This window comes from Rana temporaria, chromosome 4, assembly GCF_905171775.1.
Source record: "Rana temporaria chromosome 4, aRanTem1.1, whole genome shotgun sequence".
NCBI classification, from domain to species: Eukaryota; Metazoa; Chordata; class Amphibia; order Anura; family Ranidae; genus Rana; species Rana temporaria.
The window spans coordinates 282,127,980-282,142,762 of record NC_053492.1 but is presented as its reverse complement, the minus strand read 5'-3'; the positions used below and the strand labels follow the sequence as shown (position 1 = coordinate 282,142,762).

The following is a 14,783-nucleotide window of genomic DNA, read 5'->3' as shown; positions in this document are numbered from 1 at the left end:
GGCCATACACTATACGAAAAATCTTCTGAACAAACTATTGAAAAACGAACGTAAAGCTGTGAGTGCAAACGACAGTGCCATCATGTAATGACCAATAAATTGTTCAGTGGACATAAGTAAAAAAAATTTTTTTTTTTTTTTTATATATACCTAGTGCAAAAAATTTGGACGGGATACACATTAACCTTTCAATTTATCGTTTGATCAGCAGAAAATGTCCAAACTGGTCCTTAGTTTTTTCGGCTCAAAAACGTCCCAACGATTATCGATTTTGTGCCCATTAACAGTTCAAAAAACGAACAAACTGTCTGAACGACCGAATTTCGCCTGATTTTTCATATAGTGTATGGCCAGCATTAGACACAATTAGTTTGTTTACAGGTTGTTTTTATGAGTGTATTTAACCACTTCCCTACCGATGCATTGTCAAATGACGTCGGCAGGAACCCTTCCTCGATGCGGGTGGACGTCATATGATGTCCTGTATTCCCGGCGTTCTAGGGCGTGCGCACGCGCCTGCGGCACTGCTCGTGACCCGGCGCGTGTGCCCGGCGGACGTGATTGCCGCCGGGCACCCGCGATTGCCAGTAATCACGGCAGGAGTGTGGATCTGTGTGTGTAAACACACAGATCCACCTCCTGTCAGAGGTGAGGAGACCAATGTGTGTTCCCAGTACAGAGGAACACACGTCGGTCTCCTCCCCTTGTGAGTCCCCTCCCCCTACAGTTAGAACACACTATAGAGAACATTTTAACCCCTTCAGCGCCCCCTAGTGGTTAACCCCTTCTCTGCCAGTCACATTTACACAGTAATCAGTGCATATTTATAGCACTAATCACTGTATAAATGTGAATGGTCCCAAAAACATGTCAAAAGTGTCCGATGTGTTCGCCACAATGTCCCGGTCACAATAAAAAAAATTGCAGATCGCCGCCATTACTAGTAAAAAAATTAATAAAATAAAAATGCCATAAATCTATCACCTATTTTGTATACGCTAGAACTTTTGCACAAACCAATCAATATACGATTATTGCGATTTTTTTTTTTTACCTAAAATATGTAGAAGAATACGTAGCGGCCTAAACTGAGGTAAAAAAAATTATTTTTTTAAAATAAATTGTGATATTTATTAAATAAAAAAGTAAAACACTGTGTAAATTTCGCTCTTCTTTTGTTTATAGCAAAAAATAAAAACCGCAGAGATGACCACCAAAAGAAAGCTCTATTTGTGGGGGGGAAAAAACATAAAGATTTCGTTTGGGTACAGTGTTGCATGACCACGCAATTGTCATTCAAAGTGCAACAGCGCTGAAAACTAAAAATTGGCCCTGTATGGAAGGGGTTAAAGAAGTTTAGTTTATTTAATTAGTGTTATTTTGATTATTTTTTGGTGCGCGGATTTAACTGTTGTTTGCTTACAGTGATTTAACTTTTTTTTTTACCTTTTTTCACAGTTTTTTTATTATTGCAAAAAAATTGAACAAATAAAAGCTCTCATCCTAACGAGTATTCCATACATGTAAGATAATGTAGTTACCAGTATGTAACAAAGAGTGACTGGAGTGCTTATTTCTGTCTACTTCCTCTATCATTTTCTCTTCCCCTGTTTTTGCCTTCTTTCTTCTTCTTTCTTATACAGGGGGATATTAATTACCGTATTTATCGGCGTATACCGCGCACTTTATTCCCCTTAAAATAAGGGGAAAATAGTGGGTGCGCGATATACGCCGATACTCACTTCCCACGCTGTGTTTGAATGTCGCCACCGACATATACCGAGCGCAGTACACTCGGGTACACTCGGCCAGGCTCGGCTCCACTCGCGGTCACGCCCTGTGCCGCCTCCTAGCCTTTATGCGAGAGGAGCCGAGCGTGCCCGAGTGTACTGCACTCGGTATATGTCGGCGGCGTTCAAACACAGCGCGGGAAGTGGGGATCGGCTCAAAAACAGCGCGGGAGAAGCGGGGAGGACACCACCAAGGCCGCAGACAGACGCCGGACTGGACAAGGCCGCCGATGGACGCCGGGCAAGACACCCACGAGGGGCTTTCAAACTGTAAGTATTTTCTTTTTTTTCCTGAAATTTCCCTTCTAGGTTGGGGGTGCGCACTATACGCCGGTGCGCGCTATATGAAGATAAATACGGTACTTTAATTCATAGTATCGCAGGGTTCTTCCCCGCTGGTTCTTGTATTGATGATAAATTCCCAGAAGTTGCTTCTCTTCTTTGGTCATGTGACTGCCCCCTCACCTATGTTACCGGCTATAATGGCCACCATGGGTCTTGCATTGTATATCATTATGTCGAGGGCCCAACCACAACAATGGGAGTTAAGGAGAGTGCCCAGAACCATGGTAAGTATTGCTTCCTATTACAATCTCCCTAGACTTAAATGGCATTAATTCCTGAATATACGGAGGAGGTGTACATACATATGTCCTTTTTTTTGTAATCTGATAGGAACCAAGCTTTAAATAGAAATTATGTTAAAAAATGCAGCATACCGATTGCTTACATAACAGATCTGAAATAAATGCACAGTATGCACATATTTTACCAAGAAACATTGTCGACAGGATGAACCACTATGTAGCCAGGTAGTACTGGGCCCCTGTGCTGCTGGAGGCCATAGCTGTTGCATGGTCTGCCATTTTTTTTTTTATAGAGTTGCCAGCTCAAATACATTTCAATATAAATAGCACAGAATAGGACCGGTGTCATACAGGTTGTTTGTAATACTTGTCTGCATTTGTTTGTGTTAAAATTATAGAGCAATAGGGACCAGGTGAACATATGGTGGCAGCTGCTAGTACCGCTTAAACCAGTAAATGGTCACCTAGAAAGGGGGTTTTGGTTGGACTTTCTCGGTACTGATAACATAACACATATAGGTAGATTCAGGTAGGGGCGCGCTAATTTGCGGCGGCGTAGCCTAGCGTGTTTACACTACGCCGCCTTAAGTAAGAGAGGCAAGTACATGATTCTCAAAGCACTTACCTCCTTACTTAGGGCGGTGTAGTGTAAACGCGGCGGGCGTAAGGGCGCCTAATTCAAATGGGTTGGAGGGGGGCGTGTTTAATGGTAATGAGGCTTGACCTCACGTATTTGAAGTTCTTTGGCTACTGCGCATGCGCCAGGCGCCTACAGTTCCCAGTGCGCATTGCGGCTAAGTACGCCGTACGGGGCTATTGATTTTGACGTGGAGGTAAACGACGTAAATCCCGATTCTTTGACGACTTACGCAAACGACGTAAAAATTTCGAATTTTGCGGCGGGAGCGGCGGCCATACTTGACATTACTATTCCACTAGTGCCTAGCTCTAACTTTACGTGGCCTATCTCTTACGTAAACAGCGTAAAAGTACTGCGTCGGCCTGGCGTACGTTCGTGAATCGGCGTATCCCCACATTTACATATTCTACGCCGACCGCAATGGAAACGCCACCTAGCGGCCATCCAAAATATTGCAATCTAAGATAGGATGGCGCAAGCCGTCGTATCTTAGATATGTTTAAGCATATCTCTGTTTGAGCATACGCTTAAATATAGGTCGGCGCAGATTCTGAGTTAGGTCGGCTTATCTACTGATAAGCTGGCCTAACTGTTTCTGAATCTACCTAAAAAAAATTATCAGAAAAAATGTTTATTACACATAAAACTGTACAAAGTTAAAAACACATGAGCCAGACCCCACATTCAAAACAGCAGTTACTACTGAGGGGTGACTCCGTAAGGTGTCTGTTGCAGTGGAGAATGGTTAAAAACCTGTTAAAAATATGATACTGCTTGCTATCAAAAAGTATAGGTTGCTAGGTTTTATTGTAAGAGTTTTTTTTTTCTAAGATTTTTTTTTTTTTTTTTTACTAAAGCTGTGCTTGTAACAACAAACTAATGTTACATTTGTATTAAATTAATAATCACTCATTTCCATTAGCTTATACCAAAATGTGTTCTGTGTGCTTTCATCTTTCCATTATGTTTGTTTTTTTATTGTGCAGAAAGAAGCACAGAGCAGCTATCATTAGTGAAGGAGGCAGGGCACAATGAAGCTGAGGTGCACAGATAGTGGATCTGAGAGAAGTCCAAATGACTACATTAAAACGTTATTGTTTATTGCCATGGAAAGTGACTACAAAGCATCTCTTGCCACATGCACTGAGATGTTGATACTTGTTACAGATTGGTGGAAATAATCATTGAGCTTGAACACTGGAAAGTCAGTTGATGATGGTAATAAATCCTTAAAATAGGTATTTTCTTTGCTAATTAAACTCTCAGTTAAAGGCATGTACCAATAGTATAATGACCGTAGCAGAGTTACATGAACAAGCCAAAAACAAGAACTGGGGTTACGCAATGTTGGCAGGGTCATTATCAACCTGGTGCATGCTCATTACAAAAGCTTTACATTGTAATTATCAGATTAATGAAGTACTTCATTATCTGAATGAAAATGTGTTTCATGTGCTTAGCACAGCTTTAAAATAGCTTGTTTACTGTGTGCAAAATCCAAGAAGAACATTGTGGAAAATGTATTTTTTTCCAACAATATGCAAAAACAGCAAATAAACTATTCCAAAAAAAGAGTCTATTTATTGAGGCCAGAAGTTAAAATGTTATAATTACTTACCGGTAAGTGACTATTTAGAACTATGTTCTAAAAAATTAACAATTTTTAGTTACTTTAACTTACTGTATAACAATTGGCTGCAATCAGCAATTGGAAAATCCTTATACCGGTAAGTGGTTACTAAATATGTAAAAAATTAGCTAAGCCAATCAGCACTTTTTATGCCTCATTATTTCCAAGCATACAGCTGCTTATCTTATAAGGTGTAAATATTTTATACCTAGAAACCATCTGGGGGATTCAGCAGTCTGCTGTAGGAAATTTCCAAACCATGTATAAAGCATGCCTGAAAATCATACAGGTAGTTTTGCTCTCAATACAACATAAAGGTTATATGGAAAAATGTATACTGTGAAAGAAAGGATGTTTAACCACTTGCCGACTGCTGCACGCCGATATACGTTGGCACAATGGCAGCGGTGGGCAAATTTGCAGCGCTCTCTATGACCGTGCCCCTGGGAACTCGGGGCCTCAGAGAGGCAGAAAGGGGAGATGCCTATGTAAACAATGCATCTCCCTGTTCTGCCTAGTGACATGGCAGGGATCTACTGCTCCCTGTCATCGGGAGCAGTAATCTCTATCATGTCCGTGGTAGCCCATCCCCCCTACAGTTAGAATCACTCCCTAGGACACACTTAACCCCTTGATCGCCAATTAATGTTTAACCACTTTCATGCCAGTGTCATGTACATCAGTGCAATAATTTCAGCACTGTTCGCTGTATAAATGACAATGGTCGCAAAATAGTGTCAAAAGATTGCTGCCATTACTAGTAAAAAAAATAACTAATAAAAATGCCATAAACCTATCCCCTAATTTGTGGATGCTATAACTTTTGCTCAAACCAATCAATATACGCTTATTGCGATTTTTTTGTTACCAATAGTATGTAGAAGAATACATATTGGCCTAAACTGAGGAAAAAATTAGTTTTTTATATATTTTTTGAGGATATTTATAAAACTGTAGAGGTGATCAAATACCACCAAAAGAAAGCTCTATTTGTGGGAAAAAAATGTTGTTTGGGTGCAACATCGCACGACTGCGCAATTGTCAGTTAAAGTGATCCAGTGCCATATCGCAAAAAGTGCTCTGGTCAGGAAGGGGGTAAATTCTTCCGGGGCTGAAGCGGTTAAACTCACTTATAGTTGTTTGACAGTGTAAAAATAATACCATTGGAACATGGCAAAAATATTACACTGACACACAGGGATTGATTTACTAAAACTATGTCCAAAATCTGGTGCAGCTGTGCGTGGTAGCCAATCAGTTTCTGACTTCAGCTTGTTCAGTTAAACAGTAAGGGCCCTTTCACACGGGCGGACGAACGGACTGTTTTTTACAAGTCCATTTATGGACTTGTAATGCATCCCTATGGGATGCATCCGCTAACGTCCACAAACATCCGCGTCCGCAAAGATCCGCTTTTTCAGACGGAAGAAACCCTTATTTTTCTTCCGTCTGGCGGAACGGATTGGATGAATACGGACACACGGTCCGTATTCATCCGATTCCCCATAAGGGGAAAGCGGAGGAAATACAGGGCGGTCTCTGCACAGTGTGCGGGGACCGCCCTGTCCGCCAACAGCTCAGCGGGGATTTACGGATGATCCCCGCTGAGCCGACGGACACACACGGGGCGGATCAATACGGATCCGCTCCGTGTGAAAGAGCCCTAACTCTACTTTTGCAGGGAGGGGGGGGGGGGGGGGGTAGCAAATAAAAATTACCTTTCCTTCCAACCTGCAGCCCTGTAATTTTCTGAAAATGCAATGTGGAAACATAATTTCCTGCTTTTGTAATTGGCTAACCAATTTTCCTAGAAGTCTGCACTAAGATACAAGTCAGATATCAGGCATCTCATGCAACTATTTTTTTTTTTGGTGAGATACTTCCAGTAGGAAATCATGTCTAAATGGATGCAGGCCCAGCAGCTTTCCTCATTAAAGTCCTGCAGATACAGCTGATTGATCATTATGAAACCACTCTCATTAGACTCACTTTTCCACATGGATACAGACAAACACACAGGAGTTTCTTCAGAATAACAAATGGTAGGAATCTGCAACAAAGTTTGTTACAATCCTCGCAATGTACACAGATCACCAAGAGGGGATTGCTTTTTCTCAACAAAAGGAGTTACAGTACACTCTAAGCTTTGACAAAAAAATCTGGAAGCTGATTGGTTTCTATGCAGAGCTGTACCAGATTCTGTGCTCTCCAGTTTTAGTAAATCAACCTCACAACTAACACTACTGACTGTGGTTGATTATATAATTGCATAGTCAGGCTAAAAAAAAAACACACGCCCATCAAGTTAAAACCAATAGACAAATACATTGAAAGCTTGCATCCACAAGACCCTAAACCCACATAAAGGCAAAATACTCTTAAAAAGCATGGTGCAATTCTCTACAATAAGGGAAAAAAAACTTTCCTAATGCTCTAAGAACATTTGTTATTCCCTGGGTCAACAATCCTAGTTAAGTTGATCACATACATAGATTTCCAATCTGTAGTCCTTTTAGCAGGGATGTATTTAAACTTAAGGCAATTGAATGATAACATTTTTTTGTAAATCTATGCACTGTGGGGCTTTTTTACTAAAACTGGGGTTAGCAAAATCTGGTGCAGCTCTGCATAGCTTCCAGGTTTTCTTAAACCTTAATTGAACAAACTGATTGGCTATGGTGCACCAGATTTTGCACTCTTCGGTTTTAGAAAATCAACCCCAGTGTGCCATGTGCTTACTTTAGTAAAAATACCACTAGAATATGCTATTGGAGAAGAATGTAGAATGCTTTATACGTACAGCTATTTTTCAACTATACATACTATAACAAAGTATATATAATGTGTTTAAATATTAAGGTAAACCATAAATTATATATGAACAGCGCAAGCAAGTCACTGCACTGGCCTCTCACGTTGGTAGGTGGTCAAAGGTCAAATTGTAGCCACGCCCCCGACATGTTTCGTCATAAACCTGACTTATTCATGGGAAAAAGTCAGGTTTATGACGAAACATGTCGGGGGCGTGTTATTCTTTGCTTATGAACACTTTCAGTCACGGGTTTTGAATCATTTGGATTTTTATTGTGTTACATTTGTTTATTTATTCACTGTGTGGGTCATACACACATGAGCGCTGTTCATATATAATTTATGGTTTACCTTAATATTTAAACACATTATATATACTTTGTCATATTTCTTCTTTAAACAGCAGCTGTGATTCTCTTCTATTGTACAGTCCTAAGCGCAGAGGTGTGTGTCATTAGGGCGCGTTTATTTTGATCACACTTCTTTATACATACTATAAACAAAGGAATGGAAAGTATTTTTCTCGTTTATTGAACTACATTGACTACTTTCAACATCTGTATCTCCATGCCACTACAACTCTCTACCTGAAGAGGTCACAGATGTGTAGAAACAATTTTCTGGGAAAATAATCACAGTTTGTACATTTTGAGGTTTAGTGCTGCCTTATTTTTTACCCTATTGCCCAGGCCTGTTATTTGAAACACAGCCTTGCATATTAGCATGATGTCCTGTTGTGTTTAATTAACAGTAAGCATTGTAACCAACTTACCCACTCTGGGTCTGCATATTTAGAACTTGCTAGGCGAATACTCTTCTACAATACCTGTTAGTTGTAGGTATAATACAGGCATACTCCACTTTTAGGAACAAGTGGAGTTTATTTACCAAAGCTGGAAAGCGCAAAATCGGGCTCACTTCTACATAGAAACCAATGAGCTTCTAACCCCAGCTTGTTCAATTAAGCTTTGGTAATAAAACCTGGAAGCTCATTGGTTTTTATGCAGAAGTGAGCCTGATTTTGCGCTTTTCAGCTTTAGTAAATAAACCTCATTGGGTGCTTAAAAGTGGGGTATGCCTGTATAGCAGTGTGTGCAGTTATCTATATTTTTCCTTCCTCAGATTCAGCTTACCTCATGTGACCATGATATCTCTTCTTTGTTTGCTACTAAGGTTATCTAGTCGAATGAGGTAGCTTGTTGAGGGGTAGGAAATATAAATCCAGTAGTGATCCTCATACTGTCTATGTATTTTTGCACTGGTGGTCATCTTTCATTAGATCTACCAATTTAATGATAATCGATAAATAGTAGAGCCACCTTAATATTACAAAGCTTTTTCAATGTGAAACTGATAAAACAGTGCAGCTGAAAAGGTTGCCAACATTCACATCATATATTTCCTGTAATATTTTTTCACTGGCTTGGGGTTTCAGTGTCTGAACAACGAGAACTAACCCCTACAAAAAGTCCCCTGGCACAAAATTGTGGTTTTAGGCAGGGCTCAAGTCCTGCGGGAACGTGTGGGAACGGAGTTCCTGCACATTTTTCAGAGCAGGAACGCAGTTCCCTTTGCAGGACTAGAGCAGCTGAGAGCAGCCGAGCCGCCCAAGCCAATCCTTCACTAAGCGGCTATGCCCAGCTCGAGTCACTGTCAGGGGCAGGCGAACCTTAGTAATCCTTTATGTTACTGGCCGCTTCCTGTATATGGATTCATCAGGTAGTATTCCGTCACTTCCTCGATGATCCTTGAGCTTTTGTCATTGTTCCCAGGAGACATTGCGGAGGTCTGCCGCGAGTTATCGTGGGATTTCGAAAAAACATGCGGTTTAGTAATTATGCATATGAGCTTACCATTTTTTTTTTTGGTGGGGGAGTGGATCTTGGGTGGGAGTTCCCACACTTTTTTCCCCAGGACTTAACCCCTGGTTTTAGGGGACATCACACAATATACTCAAGCATGTCACCAGAGTCCAGTCAAAGCTCCTATCTAATATGAAGTCTAACTGACACAATATATTTATTTTATACTTTATAAAGTTTTGTAAATAGAAGGATAAAAGGGTTTTTGTTTTGCTCATAAAAAACAAGTTACCAGCTATTTAAACAATAGAATTTCTAAATGCACATTTTTTTACTTTCAACAAAACTCTTTATTCATTGTTTGGAGACTTTTTCTCTTATCCTTAAATAATAACAATACAAGCTGCAATATGTTTTAAGGCACAAAATCGGTTTACTTACAGCAAAAAAGATCTGAAGGGAGCTGTGTGCCACTTCTATATACTGGTACTCTAGCAAGCACTCAGAGATAGTAATGTAACGATGATCTTCTGGTGCCCACTCTGGAGCTGGCGTTACTGAGGTAACCATGCATCCTGGACCATTTTCCATCCACCAGGAACGATGCATTGATATATTAAATGTCATAAAAAGGTCTCTTTCCTAAAATAAATAAAACAATCATATATATTTTACATATATATATATAACATGTATGTATTTAAACTGCAAACAGATGAGAAACATACACATGTAAAATTATATTTTAAGAGGTATACACTCCTATAGAAGAAAAGTTTGATTTTCAAAAAAGAAAACAGCAGTAATGAAGTACACAAATATTAATGGCATCCAATGTTGCCTTATCTCATAGATCACACAGTTTATTCTTTAGTGAATAACACACAATGTAATGTGCATACAGGTGACTAGATATCTTAAAGTTATTTAAATACAGACGCTTTGCATACATTATATAAAATATATATCTGGCATTGAGTCTCTCTGCCACCACATGTGCTCATGATCCCTTCCATTTTTTAATTCTTCTCCTGACTTTGTACTTCTGAATGATGACTTTGGTGCTATGAAACCTGCCTCTACTTATTTTTGGATTATGTGTTCGCATGGTACTTCACCTAACCCCAGGCCTATCCCAGGAGCTGTCAAGCAGTAAATCCCAAATCTCCTATCCATGAATCTCAAAACAACAGAACAATTTCTAGAAGCAATGCTTCGGGGAAGAGTGTAGCAGCTACTGCTTGGCACAGAGCATGTATTAACACTTTAAATTAGTGGGGTTAAGGGTTTGCATGAAATGCTATAAAAAGCCATATGATTTGAAAAAGTGTTTACTATTTTTACTGTAGATTACTGAATACAGGTAATTATTTTGTGGCTAAATGCCCTTTAATGGGAGATTATAGAAATATTATAGACATGGGTTATAGTATACATTTTTATACTTTCAAACTATTTATTTTTACAAATTAATGAATCATAGTCTAATATAAATAGATTACAAAGAAACAATAACAGTTGCATAAGAATTAATACTGCTATATTTGAACATGTTTTTTACTTAAAAATTACCCAATATACATGATATACATTTCTTTCCTAATGGCCAATATATGGTGTTATGCAGCCTAGTGATAGGATGAGCACAATTTAACCCAAGTACTTTTAATAATTTGGCAAACAGCATACATTAAAGTGGTTATAAAGCTTAAACATTTTTTACCTTCACCCCTTCCCGTCCACGCTATAGTCGAATGACGGCTACAGTGCGAACCTACTTTGCCGGGAGGGCGTCAATAGACATCCTCCCGTGCTTGAGTGGCCTGCTCGCGCCCTGCAGGGCATGCGCGGCGTGCTCTGTGATCAGCGAGTTTATGAGACTCGCCTGATCACAGATCAGAGTAAGGGGTCGGTCCCGACCCTTACCACTTGAACAGCTGTCAGCCAATGACAGCTAATCATGTGATGTAAACAGAGTCGGTAATAACGAGGAGGAAAAAAAAGCAGATTACCGGCGGCTGTCAGAGGGACATTAGTCCCGATCGAGGAGAGCAACTGCAAAGTCATCTATGCCCACCAGTGCCACCTACCAGTGCCCACAGTGCCACCCACCAGTGCCCACAGTGCCACCTATCAGTGCCCACAGTGTCACCTATCAATGTCACCAATCAGTGCCTCATCACCAGTGCTCCCCATCAGTGCCACCTACCAGTGCCCATCAGTGTCCATCACTGCCACCTATCAGTGCCCATTAGTGCCATCCATCAGTGCCACCCATTAGTGTCACCTATCAGGGCCCATCAGTGCCTCATCAGTGCCGTCTTATCAGTGGCCATCAGTGCCGCCTTATCTGTGCCTATTGATGCAACCTATCAGTGCCCATCAGTGCAGCCTCATCAGTGCATATCAATGAAGGAGAAAAATTACATGTTTGCAAAATTTTAGAAAAAACGATGAAACTATGAAAAAATAAAAATCCCAGTAGTGATTAAATACCACCAAAATAAAGCTCTATTTGTGTGTAAAAAAATGGGTACAGCATTGCATGGCTGCGCAATCGTTATTCAAAGTGTGACAGCACTGAAAGCTGAATATTGGTGCCCAGTAAGCAAGTGTTTAATGCATTCCTTGCATTAGGGTAAAAAATGTTTAGGCATCAGTATCCCCCTCACCCCCCCCCTTAACTTACCTGAGCTCACATGCACGGTCTTCCCAATCGCTAAAAGCCACATTACATACTTGGGGATAAAAATAGGCAAGGTACCTTCCTCACTCTACCAACTCAACTTCCTCCCTGCCCTATTCAAAATCAGTGCAGAGCTAGAAAGCTTTACCCTCTCCAGACGAACCCTCTCCTATTAAAACACAAGGACATTCAGAAACTACAGAAGGCCCTCTCCATCTTTCTATGGAAATGTGGCAGACCTTGCATATCTCTGCAGAAACTCTACCTTCCAAAACACCAAGGGGGAGCTGATCTTCCAAATATGCAGCTCTATCATGTCTCTTGAAAGTAGGGCTGGACTGGATAACACAAGCTTCCAGATATTTCAACTATGAGCTGGAGACTTAAATGCCAGGCCTCTGTGGTCTTCCTGCATTGCTGCATTGTGGAACCAGATCGATATTGCCCCACTGAAACATAATCACCTTATCTGGGACACACTGGTGGCCTGGAGAGAGATTGGAAAAAAAAATTGAAATTTCCCCTCATATGACTCACCATCTTTCTATATGAGGCCATCCTCTGTTTCCTCAGGTGCAGCATCACTCAGCATTCTCCACACGGGCCTCACACGGTCTATTCACTTTTGCTGAATAATTTAATGCCTTCTCAGGAAAACCCCCCCCCCTCTTCAACAAATCCTACATCTGTTCAAGTTACCCACCGCCATCTGCTACACATCCACCAATCAACCAGTTTTATGGCCAGCATATGCCCCCCCAGAAACTTACGCTTCAAAAACTCCCTGCTGGACACCTTCCTGGACCGACACATCATAAAATCGCAGATCTCTATAAACCTTTGAACTCGCTCGTCACAAAACCAGTCTACTCCACCTCTTACACCTCATGGAATAAGGACTTCCAATTTCCAGAGGCATTAACCCTTAGCATGGCAGGCTCCAATACCACATGCACTTACGTAACCATTGGGCTCTGGCGTAAATAACAATACAAAATCCTCCATAGGGCCTATATTCCTCATTCACCCTCCAAAGTCTTTCTGGATCACTCTCACTGCCCTTTATGCAATGAATGCAGACCTTCCCTACTTCACATGCTTTTGTCTTGCCCTCTCATATCACACTTCTGTAACCAAGTTGAACAGTATGTGGTGATAGTTACCGGACTTCACCCCCACAAGAACATTTACCCCCTATTATTTGGATTGCTAGAAGCTTTTAACCAATGCCACAAAGCATGGCTGTCTACATGCTACAAGGTAGCCAGGAGAGCAATTCTTAAAAAGTGGACCCTTTCCCTCCCTCCCATCATCAAAGATCTAAAAATGGACTTACTAAATCTCCTCAGGATGAAAAACTAGATCTGATCATTTACAGTCAAAGAAAATCACACCAAGGAGGCTCTTACACCCACACCAATTACCACATCCTTGCAAGACTGATGTCAAGGCCACATATCATAATTTTTCTCCTAACCACCTATTGTACCCTACACTATGGAACTAACACCATGGAGACCAAGTAGATCCTATCCATAATGGGGTATGATTAGGCCACACCAACACAGGAAAAAAAAACAGGAGACTTACAGGGACCATGTTTTAGGTTATGTGTCTCATTACTTATGTTTATACCTCTCTATTAGACTGTCCAAACTCTCTGATAGCTCTAGTTATGTAAACTCAGCTTGGGTTCACTCTCCCCCTTCCCCTCTCTCCTCTCTCTCTCCCTCCCTGCGCTTCCTACCTTTCTCCCCTTCTCTTCTCCCCCCTCTCCCTCATAGACGCCTTCACGGTGATGCTTATCTTTCCGGATATAAGGCATACACTGTTTTAATCACATGTTGACCCGTCTAATATGTTGTTTCTCGAAAACTCAAATACATTTTATTTTTTTTAAAAAGCAAGCACCGATGGATCAATGGATCTCCAATTGTAGACATAATATTTTTTCTTTATAGTATCTTTTTTGTTGATCCATGTCTAAATGTAAGTCAAATAGAGCATTTTTGCATCTTGTTTGCTTTAGGCGAGTTTAGAGTTTTCGGCCAGAAAGTTCCATTGAGAAATGTAAACCCCATGACTAAGCTCGGGGGGGGGACATTGGGAGACATGGCCTGGTGGGAGCCCAGGTTGAGGTTGTCTCTCTCATACCACCATAGGACTCTGTGCATGTAAGGCACCAGGGATTTTTCCTCTCCGAATTCCAGTGACTACAGGAACCGGGAAAAGCTCACTTCCTTGCTGGCACTCCTGCAGCATACTTCCAGCATCACTCACACTACTCCCCATAGTGATCGAGTCTGAGCAGCCCACTAAGCAAACTGTGGGTCACTTAGCTTTAATTTGTTTGTCAAGTTCACCTAAATTTGAAAGTGTATATAACACTAATCTAACATTATATAACACTAAATGGGTGGCCTTGTTGCTCCTCTAATGGATTTGAGCCCTCCTAATACAAGGAGTGTTTTACTAGCCGGATCACCAAGTTAAAACAAAGGGAAAAACAATCAAATGCAACCGCTACATTTAAGGATCAATAAGTTGCAATATATAAAATATAACATTTTTGTTTTGGGTATTTTTACCACTTTAACAAAAATTGAAACAATGGTTGTACCCCACGACTTTCTTCTTAAAAAAGGTAAAGTGTATGTACTGTACAGCCAAAAGTGTTTTTAATTGTACTCTAGAGCTACATTTGATTTTGGTTGGACATCTAACATTCCCTTAGCATTGCTTCTCTCATTTCTGTATCATTTTCCTCCTTCTGTTAAAAGAAGTTTGGAACAAATTAACTTGATATATGTTCCACACACCCAAAAAAGAAAAAAATA

General features: G+C 40.7%; 1 protein-coding gene across 3 annotated transcripts in view; it reads right to left on the bottom strand.

Annotated features, from left to right (window-relative positions):
• The window catches only part of NKAIN2 (sodium/potassium transporting ATPase interacting 2), a 1,108,432-nt gene that overhangs the window by 271,172 nt on the left and 822,477 nt on the right, over positions 1-14,783 (bottom strand). For all 3 annotated transcript variants that reach the window (XR_005748699.1, XM_040350350.1, XM_040350351.1), the window contains exon 4: positions 9,702-9,902. Coding sequence is in view for 2 of the 3 variants with exons in the window: in XM_040350350.1 (XP_040206284.1) it covers positions 9,702-9,902 (201 nt within the window). In the remaining variant the exon portion in view is untranslated. The remainder of the gene's footprint in view (positions 1-9,701; positions 9,903-14,783) is intronic.